The sequence below is a fragment of the Taeniopygia guttata genome, chromosome Z, assembly GCF_048771995.1.
Source record: "Taeniopygia guttata chromosome Z, bTaeGut7.mat, whole genome shotgun sequence".
NCBI lineage: Eukaryota > Metazoa > Chordata > Aves > Passeriformes > Estrildidae > Taeniopygia > Taeniopygia guttata.
The window spans coordinates 65668409-65683267 of NC_133063.1; the positions used below are offsets into that span (position 1 = coordinate 65668409).

General features: G+C 39.0%; 2 protein-coding genes across 11 annotated transcripts in view; one reads left to right on the forward strand and one right to left on the reverse strand.

The window, feature by feature from the left end:
* IQGAP2 (IQ motif containing GTPase activating protein 2) overlaps positions 1-14859 on the reverse strand; it is a 123890-nt gene that overhangs the window by 26782 nt on the left and 82249 nt on the right. For 7 of the 10 annotated variants that reach the window (XM_041711099.2, XM_041711097.2, XM_072922708.1 and 4 more), the window contains 4 exons: positions 14613-14773; positions 12182-12306; positions 9965-10128; positions 1605-1695 (listed from right to left, as the gene is read on the reverse strand). In XM_041711099.2, coding sequence (XP_041567033.1) covers positions 1605-1695; positions 9965-10128; positions 12182-12306; positions 14613-14773 — 541 coding nt within the window. The remainder of the gene's footprint in view (positions 1-1604; positions 1696-9964; positions 10129-12181; positions 12307-14612; positions 14774-14859) is intronic. The other 3 variants (XM_041711102.2, XM_072922712.1, XM_072922710.1) reach the window with 1 other exon arrangement.
* F2RL2 (coagulation factor II thrombin receptor like 2) lies at positions 3574-7650 on the forward strand. The gene is made up of 2 exons (XM_012577714.5): positions 3574-3819; positions 5545-7650. Exons 1-2 carry the CDS (start codon positions 3762-3764, stop codon positions 6630-6632), a joined length of 1146 nt encoding a protein of 381 aa, XP_012433168.3. The 5' UTR covers positions 3574-3761; the 3' UTR covers positions 6633-7650.

Here is a 14859-nt window from a genome sequence, read left to right on the forward strand (position 1 = left end):
GAGTATATGAAATTAGTACTTTTTTTCTAAAAGTGAAATGTTAAAACAGTTCCACTGAGCATCCTCGATTATGAAAAGCTGTGCATTTACTACCAACAAAAATGATAAGAAAATATTTTAGTACAAGTGGATGGACCAATAGTTTACCATTATAAACATTGTATGGTCTTGCTGTATGAATTATGCTGTCCTAATTTCTGCAGGCAGCTTATGATACATATTCTTGATGCTTTTACACCAGTGAACACAAATGAGGGCATTTTAAAGTTGCTCTTAAGGTTTAACTCTAATCTGTTTATACACTACATGTTTCCTTCCCGTCTCTGTGCTCATATGTTTCCTCGTGGCTCTGGATGGCATTCAAGGGAAGCAGGTTTTTCCACAAAAGAAGGTATCAGCACTCCTCAGCAGAAAAGCTTGGTTGAGACAACGTGCATGTATCTGACCCTGTCTCAGAAAACACAAGCCCGGTGCTTTCTATGGATGTGTGACCTACAAAAATACTTCAGATATCTTCTGTGTATCTGCCTTGTTACATGAAGATGCTATAACTTGTTTAGCTCAATTCCAAAATAATAGCAACACAAAATGCAATGTTCCTGTAGCAGGGATAGCTATTTGTAATGTCCATCTGCGTTCTCTTCCACCCACGACTTCCCAAGCAGTAACTCCTGACGTGCCTGTGCACTCACAGCAGCCCCACGGCGCCAGGGATGGCTGAGCACAGCACTGCAGGAATGCACCCACTTCAGCACTTGCATTCACAAGCTCCAAAGCTCCAAAGGTGCAACAGAAAGCAACACTGACTCACCCAGAGCCTAGTGAAGCAGAAGGCTGACCAATACCCAGTGCCTTGTCTGTGCTGTGTTGGGCCTGGCCTGGAACAGGCAGGCATGTCACCATGTTCTCCAACGTGCCCCATAAACCCAGTGATGCTTGCCTCTACATTGCTTGCCAAAGCTTATTGTGTATTATGAATATTTTTTCTAAAATTATCATATTCAGCCAAAGCTTTGACGAAAGGTGTTGAGTCCATTAAGTACACAGCACTCTGACAGATTAAACCTCAGCATTTTTCCTACAGATTGGAAGAGCATATACTTTTCAAAAAGAGCTAGCATTCCTTGTACACTGCTTTAAAAGTTAGTGTTCCTGATTTTTTTTGTCAGCAATCCATAGAATATAAAGAAACATGAATAAGCGAAACTATAAACATAAAAATTTGCCCTTAAAATATGCATAAAGATTTTAGTCTTAAATATAGAGAAACAAGCTCCTGAACAGCATATCCGTTCTCATTCATATATTTCAGGAGCTACATGAAGATGCACTGACATTAGAAAGATTGGTCATGATGTAAACCTGTATAACCAAATCCATTTAATTATTAGCCACACCTTAAAGATTACCACTTCAGATAGAACTAACACCACTCCTGTAGTTTTAAGTCATCTCAGTTTTAGTATGACAAAGAACACACATTCATTTCTTTTCATGTATTTAAAGGGCTTGCACCTTCTCTGAAGTGGAAAATATAAATTACCAATTTCATTTTCCCAAGACCAAGAAAAACAAGAGCAGTGGAGATGCAGGTTAATGCTTACAGGTTGCTGCTTCTTTTATGTTGTTATTGCTGTCATTGATTCCTCTTTGTATTTCATCCAGCCACAGAAGTGCTGATTCATCTTGAGATTCCTAGAAAACAGACAGTAAAAAGCCTTGAAAAAACTGAATAATAAGAGTTATCTCAATATAGTGATACAGTTCCAATATACAGCCTCTGCTTTGCAAAGCTCTAGAACACAAAAAAGGATTTGACTGTTTAAAATCATCATGACATACATTCATATTTTATTTACTGACTTGAAAACGGTCCTGTTCAGATACAAATCTCTGAAAGTTTTGATGTCTAGAAGAACAGAATTTGCTGATACTACTGGCAAAAAATTAATTCTACTAAAGATCAATAAAAAGCGAAACTTTTTTTTTTCCATGATATGTAGGTAAAGTAGTCCGAGTCACGTAAAATCACACAGACTGCAGGAAGCTGGCTTTCTTCAAAATCCCTTATTTGGAAAGGATCCTTGTGTATATCTAAGTACATGTTACATTAGAAAATGACAGTGAATACTCTTATAGAAAGTCCAGATTTAGTAAAAATGACTTCGCTCATGCAAACATTTCTGTAATTAAGCAGCAGAATAGGCACTGCTCTTCTTTCAGGCCTAAAGTGCATGACATTAAACCCAAGTTAAAATAGAAGGTGTATTAGAGTGGGAGCAACATGCCCAACTAACAGCCCTACTGTCCAGGTTCACTGGTGATACCCACACTTCAGCAGATAAAACAGGGTTAAAGTAGTATTTTAAATCTAATCCAGTAGGTGGGTGGGAAATGCATGCTAAAGAGGAAATAGGAGTGTCAGGACTATTATAGACTAGCAATGAGAGAAGCTGGAATGTATTGATTAAGAGAGATCTAGGAAAATATACATACAAATATTTCAGGGAAAAAATACAGCTAGAAAGACATTCAAACTAAAACAGTGCGGATAAAGAAGCAGCTTTGCAAGGAGTATCCCTGGTTAAGCACCGAACCTCAGGTCAAAAGTCTAATATATCTGATATCCACAGAAACTACAAAAACAGGGTAAAAAAACCCTAAAGACATGCTCTTCAGTTTACATCATGTATGTAAACAAGGTAGCAGAATACTTTTATTCTGCTATATAACAGAACATGAAGTATAACATGAAGTGGTGTCAGACAACCACAGGACAGTGGACACATACTGCTTATTTTTCTACCAAGTGAGAGTTAGCACTTGAGAGAATGTTCAATAAATTCCCAAACCACCATTGAATTTTGAGAAAAGCATTGTGAGTCCAGCTTTTACATATTAAATACAAGAACAGACACAAATACTTCTCTGGAGCCAAGTACAACTTATGCTGAGCCTCGCAACTAGCCTGGAAGCCAGAGCAAGGCTTGGGCTAATTTTGCTTGGTGAAACAAAAAAAAAAAAAAGCCAGGCAGAGAAAAAGGGAGGGATCAACAAAGCAGGAAATGAGAATAGGGGAAAGGAGGGGAAAGGTTTTAGAGGCTGCAGTGTGTGGCAGGATGGAAACTGCCCGAGGAGAGGCCGTAGGTGGATTGTAGGAAGGAGACAGACACCTAACAGTGGGTAAGGAGGCAAAAGGCAAAGCAGAATGCAGTTTCCCTGAGGTATGTTTGTACGTATGGCTTCTTTCTGTCTTTGCCTTTTGCTGAACTGAGATCGTCACACCCTTCTGCAAGCCTGGCTTTTCCCTGGAGAAGGGTACAGAGTTCAGCCATGTGACATTTGGGTCCTGAATGAGACCCTTGAGGATTTACTAAACAGGCCCCTTTGATTTTTCCAGAAAAAAACCTTTTTACTCCAAATACCCGTATGTACAAATGTCAGTAGAACCCTGCATATCAGCTTCAGGCTTGTGGTAAATTAGGAGTTAAAATGCTGCTGTAAAGGATTTTATCTCTGTATTGGGCTGAGGCTGAAACTGAGTCATATCTGCATATTTGGATACGTCACACCCTCTCGCTGTAGTAGACAAAGAACAAATTAGCTCCTTACCATAAACCTCATGCTTACAGGATGCTTCTGGAGGACAGATCAATTGTTCTTTAGTCCCTTACAGAGGGTAAAACCCTCCCCTACAAAATGTCTCTTGAGATGAACTAGCACAGCACCATCATTCAGCTGGCTGGATTTCACACACTACAATGAAGATACTGTTTTTCACTGGACTGTTCTCTCTTACTTCCAGTCTTTGCACTACAGGTGAGTTCTCCTTTCTGTATCTATTCCATATTTTAGTCAATAACAGACTTTTTGATAATGTTGCTTTACCAGCTGTGGACTTGAAATGAGTTGTACATGCGCGTACGATTACAGAAAACTGCCTCAGGATGTCTCCTTTAAAGCAGATTTTTATACTTTCATGTCTGTGACACATTACCCCTGCCAGTCATTTTGTAGAAATAATTTTATTTAAGAGGACTTTCAGCACTTACTGAAGACACATCTTTTATCTAGTATTTTTGTAACAATATGAAATTTTAAACCTGTAGTGTCTTGTTTTGCAACTTCACAGATGGTGTTATTAGAAGGAAATGCCCAGATGACTATTGTGATAAAAATAACTAAAGGAAATGATCAAATAATAAACCTTTCTAGAATTAAAAATATTTTCAAAACAAGCTCATTTAGAAAAGCTGGTATAGATAAATATATATATACATACATATATAATATACATATATATGTATTTATACCTATATCTATTTATTATACACATATCAGCAGATGCAGGCACATGTATGACTTCTAGTGAGTGGTTAAAACTAAACTTCTGGAATGACTATCAGAAAACTACTTAAAATTATGTAGTCTGCTAATTATTATTAAGAAACATTCTACTGTAAATATTAGAGTGAACATGAATAAAATTATTCTCTTTATTTTATTCAAATATGGACAGGTACAAAAAGGTCCAAGGATTTTCATCCATATATCAGTTTGCTTCTGAATTTCAGTTTCATGGTGCATGCTGAAGGCTTTACAATAAGTAATTTTGCATTAAATGCAGCTAAGAAAATTTAAGTGACACAAATATTTACACCGTTGTTTACTGTGCAAAATCTATTCTACAGCACATGGCTTTAAGAAGCATTTTGAACACATTTGTGCTTCATGTGGAAATATTGATATAGCTACAAATTTCTCTACTAAAGATTGAAAAACAGGTGTTAGTAGTATTAACATCTAATAGTGTGTTAATAGTATTATTGGTTTTGCCCACATGCTGATAGTATTTACTCACATAATTTTCCTGCTGCTTGAAAAGTTTTATTCACTTCTCAGTAAATTACACCTAACACTTGCCCAAGCATTTGTTTTCAATTTTCAAGACATTGCCCTTTCTGATGTACAAGAATCTGAAAATACCAAGTTTGCTTTAGTCAAATGCTGAAGAATAACAATTTCACATGTGAGACCAAAAAAACCAAGGGTAATTTCAGTTCTCTAATTTGAAAGTTTCAGTCTGTGTTAGACTAGATAGTGTTTTTTGCATCTTTTGCAGTTATTCATTTAATATGTGAAGTGGCAGGATAATAATGGTGGTTGACAAAGCCTAAACAAAGACTGCTTATATGATGAATGACCAGCATTCCTACTACTGGGAAAAACCCTCCACTGGTCATAAGCATTACTGAAGTGTCTGATGTTTTTCACCAAAGATTACTGAAAACACTCAAAGCACAGAAAGATCAGCTAACACTACATTAATGATGAATTTTCAAGATTTGGTGTGAAATGATAAATGAAGACTGTTGTCTGTACATTTGAATACCCAAAGCAGAGGAGAATGTCCCCAAATCTTTTAAACTCATACTGCTTTCACATAAAAATGTTTATCTTTCTCTGTTCTGAAGGTGAGTTATCTTGTTAATGCAGTAGTTTGTCTTTTTTAACAATTTCCACTTTTTTTTTTTTATTTCTAAGCTTCAGAATTTTCACTGAATGGCTCTGCAATTAAAACAGTGTCTCTTATAAAAACTTTTCGTGGACTTTCAGCAAGAGACTATGATTACATCCCCCCTTATGCTATAGAAGGGGAAACAACAACCATCCACATTAGAGAAAACAAATGTACTTCAACAAAGCCAAATGATTCCACGTTAACAGAAGTGAGCAACACCACGCTGGAGTACCTCACCAGCTCTCTGAGCACCAAGCTAATACCTGCTGTCTACCTCAGTGCTCTTTTATTGGGTGTACCCTCTAATGCCATCATTCTGTGGATGCTACTCTTCAGGATCCGCTCTGTGTGCACTGCCGTCCTCTACACAAACCTGGCTGTTTCAGACCTGCTCTTCTGCATCATACTGCCCTTCAAAATAGCCTACCACATCAACGGGAACAACTGGATATTTGGGGAGACCATGTGTCGAGCGACCACGGCAGTGTTTTATGGCAACATGTACTGCTCCATCCTGCTGCTGACGTGCATCAGCGTCAGCCGCTACCTGGCCATCGTTCACCCCTTCACCTACAAGAGCCTCCCGAAACGCGCCTACGCCATCGCCGCCTGCGCTGCCGTGTGGGCTGTCGTCTTCCTCTACATGCTCCCGCTTGCCATCATGCAGCAAAGCTATTATGTGAGGCAACTGGACATTTACACCTGCCACGATGTGCACAGTGCCTGTGAAACTGTCTCGTCCTTCCAGTTCTACTACTACGTGTCCTTAGCTGTATTTGGGTTTTTAATACCGCTCGCAACTATCGTGTTCTGCTATGTCTCGATTATACGAACACTCAAGACTCACGAGTGGTTCTGGTATGTTAAAGTCAGTCTGTTGATTCTTACCATCTTTGCTATTTGCTTTGTGCCAAGCAATATTATCCTTATTATCCATCACATCAACTATTACTATTACAAGACAGATAGGTTGTATTCTTTTTATCTAATTGCTTTATGCCTTAGCAGCCTAAACAGTTGTCTTGATCCTTTCCTTTATTTTCTAATGTCAAAAATTAGAAGTCAATCCAATATTTATCTGACAATGGTTAAAATATCCAGGGAAAAATGAATTTATTTCTATTACTGGAATTATGATTTTGTATAGTACTAACACAGACAGAAAGAAGTCTCAGGTGCAACATTTATACATCAAGTAAAATGGGTTAGAAAACACAATCTCAGTTAAATTTACTGCCTCCCACACAAGGAAGAGCTCCTAAAAATACACTTCTCCAGCTCTATAACTTTATTGCATGTATTGCAACACCTGTGTACTTAGATTCAGGGAAGTAGCTCTGCACCTCCATTTCTTTCTGAGATCACTTTTGGGCTGTGGAGAAGTTGCCAGAATATCAGCTACCACAGCCTCTAAATACCAGAAGAGGAGTCAGCATTCGAAGAGCACTTCTAGGGCAATACATGATGCTTCAAATTAGCTCTCAGCCAACTATCACTGCAGAAGCAGTGTTACAAAACCAAGTTTTTGTCCTGGTGAAAATGGGAACAAGCTCTTTCTACATGCCTGGGTGCAGTCAAGAGCAAATGCTGCCCTGGATATACAGAGGGAAATACAGAGTCCCCATAGGTTCACAAAACAGCAAGTCTACAGCCGTGGACACAGAGCCTGACTCTTCCAAGGCTACCTCTCCCACGAGGCTGTTTAACCAGCTCTGTACTGGAGACTTGTTCTTCCACTTCGTCAGCGCCTGCATTCCCCTAACCCACAGGGATTGCTGGGACCTAACCCTTATCAGCGTGAATCCAGGCATATATTAATCTTGCTTGGTAAGCAAAACAGCGAAGCTATTTTGTAGTATTCTCTATTTCCACATCCTCACAGGAAATACCTACAGTGTTACAAATACAGCAGCTAGTTACTATTGACTATTAGTAAAACAATGGGTCAGTTTTTACCTTTACAGAAACTCAAAACCTACATATATACTAATTTCCTAGAAAATTACCTCAGTGGTTGTCATTTGAATGTGTAACTGCAGCATGTAAGTGGGGATAAAAATGTCTTATGTTGTTTTGATAATAGTATTGTAAAAAACCTTTACTTAAATAAAATGAGTTGCACTGGAAAATGCCTCAAGGGAATTTGCAGCCTGGTGAGGGTCCCCGTTTTCTATATCTTCTGGCTCTTAATTTAAGTTAGTTTTAATCCTGCCATTCCTTCAACATGCATAAGAACAAATTTTAAAGATAACTCTAAAATAATTCAAATATTATACAACAGTTGAAAATATAAAGGTGAACCTAACTAAAACCTCTGTACCTACCACACAAAGAAAACCCTACAACCAAACATAGTAATTTGGTCTGTCTGTTTAACTTTCCAGTTATCCACAATATACTCCCTTAAGATAGGGTTTCCCTCCAATGGGACCTGAATACATTTGGTTTGAAAATGCTTTTAGAATTGTTAAAAGCTGTGGTTTAAGATTTACAGGACAAAATAAGTTCCAGGTTTACGTTTTCAGTTTCAAGCAAGGAACAAATAGGTCAGATCTGAGATAAGGACCTCAGATTATAAGGATAATGCATTCTGGCAGATTTGGGTGCAGGCTCCCCCAGATCATCACAGCTACGGGGAAATGACAGCAAGCTGCTCAGATTAAGTGAGTAGGTTTGACGCATATGTTTTTCCAGATGTTGGGGCAGGAAGTTTATAGGGAAACCTATCTGATTAGTGTAAATCAAATACTTCCTTTTACCACAATTCACTCTTAAAACATGCTAAACACAAATTCTGACAGATCTGCTTTATAAACAGGGATTAGAAAAAGTGGAAAGTAGACAGACTTCAGAAATTGTATTACCTTTACAATTGTGTTTGGATTTTTTTAAGGAAATGTCAGTCTAAATCATATTTTTACCTAAAGGATGGTCATATCTATGATTGATCACTGTAAAGAGTAAGTATGCATCTGAGTGTTTCTTCTGGGAGCACTCTTGTTCTGAAACAGAGGCAACACTCCTAATTCACAGAGAAGGTGCTCTCAGTAGTTGCCAAAAGATTGCAAAACGAAAATAGCTCAGAAGAGAAAGGCAAAGAGGCGTCTCTAGGAACATCAAAAATCTTATAATGAGAAGACTTCAAAGAGATTGTACAATTTTTGTGCCAAAATTTGGAAACACCCATTTGTTTCCTATGAGCACATTCACACCAGGACAGGAGTAGGCAGCAGGTTTGCATCTGGGGAGCACTGGGCAGCTGGCAGGAGCGAGCCAGGGTAGGACTGCTGTGTGCAGGTACTTGTGGGCTGTAGGTCTGTGCCTTGGGGACATCCTGGCTCACTGTGCACACACATGGCACGTCCTGGGTCAGCACTGTGCAGCCAGAACCCTCACTGTGCACAAACACTGACCCCAGTCCATCCAGGACAGCTGAAGTCAGAATGCATGAAACCCTCCCCAGCAGATATGGCGAGAGAGAAGGCTTTTCAGCACTGAGGGCTCAGTGAAACCAGCCCTTACCTGGTAGCCCTGGTGAGAAATTGATTTGTGCAAACACCTTTCAAAAGTTCTGACAGCAGATGACAGAAAAACATGGTTTCATAGCAGGTACCCCAGGTGAGGTGACACAAATGTTGGAAGACACTTTACAAGCCAAAGTTTGCACACTTTACCCAGCTCACCACATTCACTGTGTGAATTTTAATTGTGTTTTCCAGACACTGGACATTTTAAGTGCTGTGCTAGTAGCTTTGGCTAGCCTTGCATTCAGTCACATCCTGCAAGCTGCTAGGCTGATCTTTGTTTATGCTTCCCTGAGCTGTAATGCTAACCAGGCTTTTGGGGAAGCAGATAGCAACATCCTGCTGAGATAGGTTTAAACTGAAGGCACGTGCAAGACTATCAGCTTGTTATTGCATGATGAAGCTTTAAAAGAAATAAAGCTTTAAAAGAAAACTCCAGTATAATAAAACAACATAAGCAAAGGAGACTCCTCAAAATACTTCCCAAAGATTTGTTAAATAACACCATAATTGTGACTTCTTTCTGGCAAAAACCTAATTTTCCATCTACATTGTAGCTATCTGCCTGACACTGTCCTGTAACTGTATCCTTACACAAATTCCTAAATGAGTATTGCTGCTGCCTGTATTTTGTAATAGCTGCAGGAACTTAGTAGAATTAAAATAAGTGAGATTGCAGCAATAACAAGACGTATGCAGAAAATGTCTTAATTTTAATACATTGAGAATTATTCCATTTTGCCAGTCAAAATAAGTTATTGTGCAAAATTACTTAGTGCCAGGTTGTTGTCACTGGCTTATTTATAACCTCAGTGGGCAAAGATAATGTGAGCACTGTGGGACCAGGACAGGGATGCAGAAGCAAAAGAAAAGAATTGGCATTTCACTTCTCACAGAGAACAACAGAAAAAATTCTAACCTTGCATTTTTGTGCTTTGGCATGGTGCAGAACATCCTGATAATGCCTTGCATTTGCTGGTCTCACATCTTGCAGCTTGGCTGTGGGCAATAGCAAGGCTTCTAGAGTCTTCTCAGGATCTCCTTGGTCAACTGCTTCATTAATGTGTCCAATTGCAATGATTCCTATGAAACAGAAAAGTTGTTAAAGATGCACTTATCAAAGTTGCAACTGTTCTGACATCACACACAAATAAAGCAGTAACATGAAGAGCAGAAAAATCATGAAAAAAGAAGCAGAGGCAGCAACAGCAGCTGATTTTAAATTATTTTTGTTCTTATATTAATTTGAAGCTATTATGCTATACAACTCTCCTTCCTATCACAGTTATTGATATATCTGTATAAAACTCTTCCTAAAAATCAAAAATTATCCCTAGCAAAAAAGGGAAAACGGATGTGTTTTTTTTTTTTTCTGGGAAGAAGCACCTACATGAAGCTTAAGAAAAAGTTGGGTGTCACATATCAGTATGTTCAACATATTGGCTCACAGTGCTGAAAGATTTCTTTTCAAGTGATTTCAGACCACATTACTTGAAACCCTGATTTGGACAAATGCATATATACTGCACTCCCAGCTACAGAATTACATAGCAACTTAACCTCATTTCTTGGAATTTCACTGTAAATAACCAATCTAACAATGTTGACCAGTGGCACTCAGTACTTCAGTCAGGAAGTAAGGCACAATGTATTTAACAAAACCTTAACTCATTTTCTTCAGACTGGACCCAACAGTTTCAAACCAATTTCCTCCTGTCCCTAAACAGTAATGAAATCTACTGCTTGTGTCCCTAAAGCCACCACAAAAAGGCTTCAGTCAAGGGTTTCCCCATCACCTGTGAGGGATGACATCCCTGCTCCCTCAAAAAGTGGATCGTCCCTCGACAAGTATCTCTAGACCCACCACAATCCACCTGGTGAGGTCACAGATCCAGGTCATCATAAGGCTTGGGGAATGAGCAATTTTTCCAAAAGAGGGACTATGCGGATATGGGACTCGCTTAAGGAAAGAGAGGCCTCCCTTCTTCCTCTTCTCTCTGCCCATCTGCCCTCTCTGAACATTCCCAGGCAGAGGACAGTGTCACTGAGAGCAAGAGCAGCTATTTTGGTACTGAAGGCTTTCACTGACACTGCAAGGTCTGTTCCAACTCCTAACAAGTGCAGAGGTTCAGACCAAAAAGTGACTCTGGCAGTCAAATAAACTGCTCAGCACCCTGCCTGGTCAGAGGGCACAGAGGGCAGATATAGCGAGCAAGCTGTGGGGATCCATGGCAACCACTGGACTAGATTTAGGAAGCAATAATCCAGCCAGTTTTAGAAATTCTGCAATATAAAATTTCCCTTACCAGTATGAAACAGCAGCACACAGGACACTAGTGGCAGTCCAGGAAGGGCAGGAGCAGCCTATGTCTTAGAAAGGCTCTCAGCGTTTACTGAGACTACTTCCAAAATGACAGGCAGTCTGAAAGCTGCCTCTCATTTCCTTGCTCCAGCAAATTTGGAATAACTTGATAACCTCAAAATTCTACATACAGCAGAAGAATTTGGTACTTTAGTTTTTTTGAAAGCCAAATGACCAGCTATCACATTTAATATAATACCACCCTCTTATGGCAATACAGTTACATTCAGCTTCAAAAATAAAGTCTAAATCCATTCACATGAGAACACATGGGCATAAGAAGCTGCTTCTCAGGCAGGAAATCAAGTTACCCAAAAAGAGAGCAAGACAGATATTTGCATTGTCTAACTGCTTACTGATTCCTTTGTGAAAAACAGTAACTTGCAATCATTTACACATGAAAACACTTTTCAATTGAACACTGCTTGTAATTTCTTCCTCTATCTCTCGGTATGCTCTTTGCTTACAACTGCAAAATCCCCATAGTGTAACCATCCAGGTCTGGAAGAGACTGCCAAGCAGGCAGAACCATAGCATTTTTAACCATATGTAACCATTTTTAACACTTCAGAAGGCAGGCACTCTATGATGTCCTTCAGCCATCTGAAACAAACAGGAATATTTCAAGGACATTCAAAGATCATCAGGCTTTCAAAAATTTTAAATGCTCTTCTCCTTTCAAGAGCATCTGAATGAGGCCACTCAGCGCATAGATTTACATACCAAAGACCCAGCTATGACCTCTGTGGGCAATGTGGAGGAAGAATTACTTACTTTCATTTTCTTCTTTAATTTGCATATTAACCATGTCAATGCAGTTCTGGATATCATTCCAGCTTAAATAATCTTGGCCTTGAGATGAAGCCTCTGACTTAATAGACAATAGTGTATCAGCATAACTATAAGAAGATATAAAATACATAAGTGTACTTCATATATAAGATAAAGTGCCATAAAGAATTAGTCAGATGTATCATCCATCATTTAGTGACTAGTAATTTTTTATTACTTAATTTCAGACAAACTCAGCTCTTGCCAGAAATTATACAGACATGCAAGCTGCCTGTTCTACACATGCATTTCAGGATCTGAAGAAATGGCCCTGTAATTCAGATAACTTTTCTTGGTTATATGGCATGATGGCAATACATACACATACATACAACTTCTGTATGGTGCAACAGATAAATGTGGGGAAAATTACAGTCAGCTTCTCGCTTTAGGAAACTATTATTGTCTTCTTGACACTAATTCAAAGACCAGAATTTCAGTCAGTTATATCAGGTAGTAGCAGCAGATGTCCTACTATCTCCATGAGGAAGATGATGAACCGTGGGCAAGGGACTAAAAAAAAAAAAATTATGCCTCTCTTCCCACAACCCAAGATCCTCCAAGCACAGGCTCTGTAGCCTGCGTCTAGTCTTCCTAGAAAGCTCATGGATCAAATGAGCTGGAAACCTTCACAGTAGTGCAAATTCATGTAAGTTGTATATAAGTTAAATAATTTTCATACTCCCAAATCAAGCATAGAATTGCTACAGTATGTCAGATAAAATCTTCTATTTCCATCAGAAGCCTGAGGAATGAATGCCTGGCAGAAAAAAAAAAAAAAAAAAGAGAGATTCATAATTTCCTAATCTGTCATTCCAGCATCTAGTAGCCTGTGTTTAAGGGTTTCTGGAGCTGGAGACTGTGTATCACTTTAATTGTTGCAAACAAGGCTACACTCCATTAATTTACCTGCTCTATTTTAAAACCTTATGTATTATTGAGGAATTAGCCCCACTACGGGTTCTGTGAGATGACAGCTTCTTTTAAAAAAATTAAACTTTATATTTGATAGAGTCCAATATTTACTTTATTAAATTCTCAAAAATCCCCAAGCAATTAGCTACTAGAAGCTAGTAACTGATTCTGTTAGCCTTCTCCACAACATGCACAGTTTTGGAGACCTATGACATATTTCTCCTAAATTGTCTCTTCCAGAAAACACATTCTAAACAAGTCCATCTCTTCTGATAGAAAGACATTGGACAGCATCTCCCTCAATAAAGTTTTTCTAGCTCTACTGGTATTGTGCAAGTCAAAGCTTCCTGCGATATTCAACATATGGTTGTTGGCAGCACAGGTTAACATAATGGCTTAATAAAATTCTACTTAGTTGTCAAGTCCAAGTAATTCCTGCTGTTTCATCTGTGTTCACTGATGGTGTAATCTAACAAATGGGTCAGTAACATCACTAGAAATGCTGCACTTGGGACACTTTGGGGCCATTTCTGCATATTTATAACATCGCTTTTATTTCTCACAAGCACCATCTCACATCTGCAGAGGCAAAGTAGCAGAATAGTTTTACTCCATTTTATGCCATTCTTCTCTCTCTGATCAAAACACTGCACTCTTAATCTGACTGCCTTCCTTCTGGCTTTGAGACACCCAGCAAAGGCCACTCTCAGATTTGTGTCCCCTGACACTACAGCGAAGATCTTCAGCTTCTGTGGTCCCTTTTGCCTACTAATGCCTTCCAGAAGCATGTGGAAGTTTCCACTGCCTCTGCCAAGAGACAGGAATTGGTCCACATTCCCACGCTCTGCCTTGCATGCTGGAGGCACAGGTCTCTCGTGTTGCCTGATCTTTTATTGATAGACAAGAGAGCAACTGCAGTAACAGCACACCTGTGGTAAGTCAGGCAAGTGACAGGGCAAGCAGCTGGCAGCCAAGTGAAGGCTACAATGTGATGTTGAACGTATGTGTATGCAACAGCATTTTATTCACTTTTCTAGCAAGCAAAAATGGATTTGGCCATGGCTCAAGAGATCACCTGGACCTTGAGGCATTAAACACTATCTCATTCCAAAGACCATCTTTCAGAATTGCAGAATGGTTAGTGATTAAGTTTCCAGCTATAGCTGTTTCATGTTTTAGTGTAAGATGGTCATGTTTGCTTTCTGAGGATATTTTCCCTGCAATTCACGTCTATAGCCTTCAAGATTGTGTTATTGCTTATATTTAGATTCAACTAGCACAGAAATTGTCACTGTCCCTTATTAATTTAAACCACAGATGTTTATCTTGCAGCTCTTTCAACTTCACGGCCACAATACAGGACAGACCACCCCAAAAAAAAAAAAAAAAAAAAAAAAGCCTACTTATTTTTTTCAGAAGTTGCCAAGTCTCATCCAGACAAGACAAAATGAACCTTTACCGTTGCAAGTTTTCCTCTTCCAGATTATTGAAGCCAAGGCACGGGTCTCTGAGATGATTTTTTATCATTAGGATGTCCTTATTTTCCAAGGTCTGGTTTAGCAACACAACAGCTGACAACATTTCTACTGCAATAGACAGTTCATCATGTGCCAGGTAGTTCTGTAGGACAATAATGTACTGCAGTCAGGAAGCTAAATAAGCAGTGTATAGATTTGAGTTACACACTCGAGATACCATCGAGGATA